Source organism: Acinonyx jubatus, chromosome C1 (assembly GCF_027475565.1).
Source record: "Acinonyx jubatus isolate Ajub_Pintada_27869175 chromosome C1, VMU_Ajub_asm_v1.0, whole genome shotgun sequence".
Lineage (NCBI taxonomy): Eukaryota > Metazoa > Chordata > Mammalia > Carnivora > Felidae > Acinonyx > Acinonyx jubatus.
The window spans coordinates 6,516,198-6,522,197 of record NC_069381.1 but is presented as its reverse complement, the minus strand read 5'-3'; the positions used below and the strand labels follow the sequence as shown (position 1 = coordinate 6,522,197).

At 57.1% G+C, this 6,000-nt stretch overlaps 1 protein-coding gene across 3 annotated transcripts in view; it reads right to left on the bottom strand.

The window, feature by feature from the left end:
• Positions 1–277: 277 nt before the first annotated feature.
• Positions 278–6,000, bottom strand: part of SPSB1 (splA/ryanodine receptor domain and SOCS box containing 1) — a 66,708-nt gene continuing 60,985 nt past the window's right edge. For all 3 annotated transcript variants that reach the window (XM_027060508.2, XM_015083123.3, XM_027060507.2), the window contains exon 3: positions 278–2,331. In XM_027060508.2, the coding sequence (XP_026916309.1) occupies positions 2,204–2,331 (128 nt within the window). In that variant the 3' untranslated portion in view covers positions 278–2,203. The remainder of the gene's footprint in view (positions 2,332–6,000) is intronic.

Sequence of the window (6,000 nt, the reverse complement as noted above, 5' to 3'; positions counted from 1 at the left end):
GCCAGGGGCTCTCACTGATGTGCAGAATCCTTTCCATCAGGCTCAGAAAGTCTCAGTCTGGGCTGCAGGCTCACAAACTTCTAAAAAGGGATGGGGACATTCTAGGATCACCTCTCTAGGATTCTCCTCCTCACTGGGCCTCGGTGGGCATCCCACCCTCTGCCAAAGGGTCCTGGGGGATCACCTTCGTATCTACTGAGAACTGGACGCACGCAGGGAGGGCTTGGCCACAGCCCTTTCCCTTCCCCCGAGACACAGAGAGGGAGTCAAAAGTGGCTTTGTATTTTTAATAAACTTTCCTTTATTAGGTTACTGACTATTATTAACCATCATAAAATAGAACGGGAGTTTCAAAACTGTACAGGTCACAAGGTTCTGGGCTGAGGGGAAAGAAGGGTGGGGCCGGGGTTTGGGAAGCTTGGGGACAGAGGTGCAGAGAAATGACAAAGAGCCCGCAATTCATCCAGCGTCGGTGGGAGACGGCTGGGCCAAGGCAGTAAGGCTGGGAGCAGCAGAAATAGAACTCTCCCGTGTGCAACATTCATGAGAACATGACCCACCCCGAAACAGGAGTGAGGAAAAGTCTTTAAAAGTCTTACAGGTAAGATTTCCTCCCCACTCCCCCCCCCCGCCCCTGCCCTTGGAAAAAACCTCAAAATAAGAAGGGGGCAATTTACATTCCTCACCCAGACTTGGTACCAATTTTGTGCTTTAAAAAATATACTCCGTTGGAAGACTTTTTTTTTTTTTTAAAGGTACCCTACAGCAGCTGTTTAAAACATAATTCTTACAGACAAATATATATGTATATATATTAAACATTTAAACAAATAAAGTCATCTATTGTACTGGTACAGAAACGAACAGAAGTCCGATTCGAAGAGAGTTGACCTCAAGATAGAAGGTGGTGAACGCGGTGGCAGGGGCCGGGGGCTGCTACGTGGGGGGGGCTGTGGCAGGGCGCTAGTGACCCTCTTCTGTTGGCTGCCCCGTCCCACCCCGCCCTGCACCTCGTGTGGCTCTGGGGTGGCGGGTCGTGGTGAGCTGAGGCTGTTCCACTCGGGCGCAGAGCCCAGACAGGGGCACTAAGTGGGGGCCTGCGCTGGCTTCCGGTGGGGCACCACCTCTCTGTGGTCTCCCCAGCCCGTCCTGCCCCTGGTTCCTCTGGGGACGGAGACCCACTCAGCCTCCCTTCTTGGTTGAGGCTCCAGAAGGCCAGGGCTTCTGACGATGCACATGGGAAATCTCAGCTAGGAAAGGAAAAGCAAAAGCAGCAACACCCTCCCCCAGAAGACTGAAGAAATAAAACCACGTGCAAAGATGGCCGAGCCTGAGGGGTGAGTGGCCACCTGGAGAGACACAGGGAGCTGCCACAGCCCTTGCAGACGGGACCCCCAAGATTCTTGTATTGCACGTGAGGCGAATGTTCCCTGAGGGGCGTGCTCGGGAACTCGGAGCAGAGCCCCCCCGGAAACTGTAGGTCCAGAGCCCCAAACAAAGACACCCTCGTGCCCCTGTGAGGACACGGCCCACCGAGAGGGGCAGGTGAGGCACACACATATCCCAGGGAGGGGCAGGTGGAAGGGACCACCAGGACACTCCAGAGAGAGGGTACTGAAACAAGGTTTCCTTTCTAAATGGAATAAATAAATGGCTTTTGTTATTGTTCAAAGAATAAATAGAGGGTACCAAGGGACTGACAGCCGGGGCTGATGCTGGGCGCTGCGGAAGGTCCAATCTTGGTTTGCTTCTGCCTCGGAGTCCGTGGGGAGTTCCTGACGTCCTGAGCGTTGTCTGCCGTGGCGTGGCCCCACTGGCCTCAGCACCAGCCTTTATCTGAGCACCTCTTAGCACCCCTGGGATCTGCGCTTGGCGCTGGGACCCGGCAGGTGGCAGGGGTAGCCCACGCCACCCCGAGGGCAGACCGGAGCTCAGCGCAGGGCTTCCTAGGAGTCTGTTCTATGTGTCCTTTTCCAAAGAGGGACCTTGTGCGGCATGCAGGGGACTTCTGCCAACGTCAGGACGGGGGACAGGGGGGCCTGGGTCGAGCTGTCCGTGTCCGGCAAGGGCGCTGGGCGGGATGAAGAGGGAGAGCAGGGGCTTCCTCCCGCGGCCAGATGCCAGCCCGTGGCGCGGGGCACGGCGGTAGCTCGGTGAGGTGGCACCAGGTGGCTGTCGTGCTGGCAATGCCGGGGCTAGAGCATCACTGGTAGAGGAGGTAAGCCTTGAGGGAGGCGGGCAGCGGCAGTGTGTGGATGTCACCCAGACGCTCCTTCCCCAGGGCCAGGCGCACGGAGCGGCGGCAGAGATCCATGAGTGGCAGGGGCTCGGCTGGGGGGGACAGAGCAAGGACAGCAGGTTAGCGCAGCTCTGGGTGGCTCCAGAATGAAAATGCTGACAACGCTGGCGATACTCTCACTGTTCGTTTCAATACACAACTGGTGAGGAGACCATTCTACACGTTAAGTCAACTGTTATTAGCTAATACAGAGAACCTGCCCGGGGCCGGCCGCCTTTGTGAGCCCTCCGCAAACACCAGGTCCCTTAATGGTTTGTTATTTATTTTTAGTTTTTGAATGCAGCCCCGTACTTTGGTTTTTCTTTCTTTTTTTTTTTAAGTTTATTTATTTCGAGAAAGAGACGGAGAGGGCGAGGGGGGCAGGGGCAGAGAGAGCAGGAGACAGAGAATCCCAAGCAGGCTCCTTGTTGTCAGCGCGGAGCCCGACGTGGGGCTCGATCTCATGAAGCGTGAGATCATGACCTGAGCTGAAATCAAGAATCAGATGCTTAACCGACTGAGCCACCCGGGCGCCCCTCCCTTGATGGTTTATTATGGTTTGCTCGGAGGGGCTTAACAAGCACGGGGAGGCATCATTATCATCATCCCCATTTTACAGATGAGGACACTGAGGGATAGTGAGTCCAAATAACCCGCCCAGGGTCACGGTGCTGGTAGGAGGTGGAACTGGGTCAGAACCCAGGCCGTCCCTGCTCTTACCCACAGGACGAGCGGTAGCCTTCACAGCGCGTCCGTCTGGGCACACGGAAGCCAGCCCTTCCCCCCACACGGCCCAGCTCCAGACCCCACACGGGCGTCCAGGAGGGGAATCATTCTAGGTGAACCCAATGCTCGTGGGTCCTGCAGCTGTCCCCCCGCTCACTGCTGAGGGCACCGAAGCAGAGGGGGCCTAATGTGCCGGGTTACGCTCTGGGGTCCAAATCCAGGCAGCCCGGGCTCAGCAACCACATCCTTTAGGCTCCAGACCCCACCGCCAATGAAGACAGATGGTGAAGAAATGGTGGAGGACACCCAGCCACCCTGCAGCCTCGAGGTGTGATGTCTGCAGAAACCCCTCCGTCCCAGCTCTTCTCTCTCTGACGGAGAGAAGCTGAGAGCCCAGGCCAGGCAGAGTGGAAACATCAGCCCAGGCTCGGCAGCCGGGACCCTCGAGACCGCCCTGGCCACCGCCAGGGCATCTCATCTCGCGGCCAGGGAAACTGAGGCTGGGGCTCACGGCAGTGCCGCCTCAGGCACCTGGATTTGAGAGAGACCTCTAGCTGCAGCCTGAAGGAGCACTTCTGTCCTTGTGTCCCCAGACAGCCGGGGCCCGTCTTCCCGCAAGGGAGGCTCCATGCATGCAGCCTGTGTGCTCCAGAAGGAGTGTGACAGTCACTCCCTCCCAGGCCCTGGAGGCCGCCAGGGACAGAGTGGGCCTTGCTCTCCCCGCCTCCCCGGAACTGACCCTTCCTGGCCCTCCTCCCAGAAGCAAGGAGGAGGTTAGCCCCCTTGGAGCTGCTCAGGGCCACCCTGCAGCGTCCCCAACACGGGAAGAGCTGAAGTGACGGCATCCGTGGCTTCGTCCAGGGTCTCCTCCTGACACCGAGACTCCTCTGTGACCAAAAAAAAAAAAAAACAAAAAAAAAAAAACACCGAGAAAAACCCAGCATTTCCCTTGAGATCCCCTGCCCCCAATGAGAAGCAGATCACCGTTCTCTAATACTCACGAGTGTGCCCCAGAATACGAAAAATAACATGACAAAACCTCAACTCTTGAAGAGCAAACCCTATGGCTGGAGGTGTTGGGGGGAAATGGGGAGTTGATGAGTACGGGGTTCCCTCGGGGAGACGGAAGTGTTCTAGAACCGATCACAGTGATGGTCGCACAGCTGTGACTATACCAGAGCCCATGGACTCATACGCTTTAAATGTGGGGATTGTATGGCCTGTGAATTACATCTCAACAGAGCTGTTATCAAAAAACAGAATCCATCTGAGGCTTGATAATACATTTGCTAAATTCCTGGCTTTAAATGAAGGCAAGCAACCCCCACGGGTGGCCAGCCACAGCGAGACGGCAGAAGGAGCTGAAATGGTAAATGTTTTTCGTGAAAAGCTTTCTCGGTTCCTGGACAGCACAGGGTGATTAAAGGCAGCCCTGCCTGGAGGCAGGAGAATGCACTAAATGCTTGGGGGCCAAGCGTTCCAGACTCCCCGGGGAGCAGGACCTGGTTCCTCCCACCTGCGATCCCACAGAGACAGGAGTTTCCCCCCGCGTCGTAAAGCGTCCTGTGCCAGTGGCCTCACATCTGGTCCTCACTTCTGCCCTGCACAGCAGCCTGACCTCGAGCAGACCACTCCCTCGGCCTGGGCCTCAGTTTCCCCAACTGTACGATGAGGAATCCAGACCAGATGCTTCCTAGAGTCTCCTCCAGCTGAGATCCTGACGGCCAGAAATGCCTCCCAGTGGTTCCTGACCTGGAAATGCGCTGAGTGGCCCTTCTATGGACCGAGTGGGGGATTTCGGTGGCCCTTCCTCTCCTCCACTCAGGAGCTCTCTCCATCTGCCCCCATCGGGCCAGTCCCTTCTCCCTCCCGGATGTGGCTCAGCTCCCATGGGGAGCCCGAGGGGCTTCCCCTGGTGGCGGAGGGCACTTGAGAAAGTAGTAAGAGCCATGAATGTGGCCAGAGGGCTGTGCAGGGCTGCAGAGGGAAGACTGAGAGGGAGTTCCCATCACACCCTCTTGGCTTAATGGTGTCCAAGGCATCCCACGGTGACCCTCACTGAGAAATGTTTCTAAACAGCAGAGCTCTGCAAACCCGCAGCCCCAGCTGCCTTCTTTTTGGTGACAGCCTACCTGAAATTAACATCACAGCACCAGCAGCGGTCATGGCTTGTGGAACACGTACCGTGTGCCTGGCGGGGACCGCAGCCCCCCCTCAACCTACCGACGGGGAAACGGGCTCAGGGAGGGGAGAGCCACGGGCTAGAAAGTGAACATACACCCAGGTCCAGCCTATTCGGCAATCGGGCTCTCTCTAGGCCAACGGGAGGAGGAAGTTCCCAACGGCTCCCTGCAGTTTACCCAGACGGATGAGGACCTACGTCTACCTCCTTCCACCCCCCACCCCCCCCACCGAAAGCACTATGTGATATGGGGGAGCCTCCTCTGCCTGACCATCTTTGGACCACACTGAATGATCCAGTTATGGGGGTTGTGAAACCAGAAGGATGTGTCCTTCAGACATAACCGACCTCCCAGGACGAGTTGTGGAAGCTGCAGCTGACAGAGCCAGTGATGCGTTAGGACCCATCACCCGAGCATCCCCCGATGGGCCCATTCATGGGGACCGTGAGGGCACAAACAGGTCATTCCCCCCTGGATCTTGTAGGAGGTCAACGATGATGCACAGGGCCACGGTCTGATGGCTTTCCAAAGGCCGGGCAGAGACCAGGAGTGCACTGGCCACGGAGAGGGAGATGGGCACCGGGCCGGGGAAAATATACATCCTGATTTCAGTTGGTCACTAACAGAACCCAGGAAGGCCTCCCCACCTCAACACTTTTGACGGGGGCCTGCGGGCTCTGCCTCGAGCTCCACGCACAAAGTAAGGTACCCAGTGAAATCCCACCGAGGAAGCTGCCCGGCGGGGAAGGCAAGAGTTTACTTATTTGATGACCGTGCAAGGTGCGTCGGCCGCTCTGCCCATCTCCAGGAAGC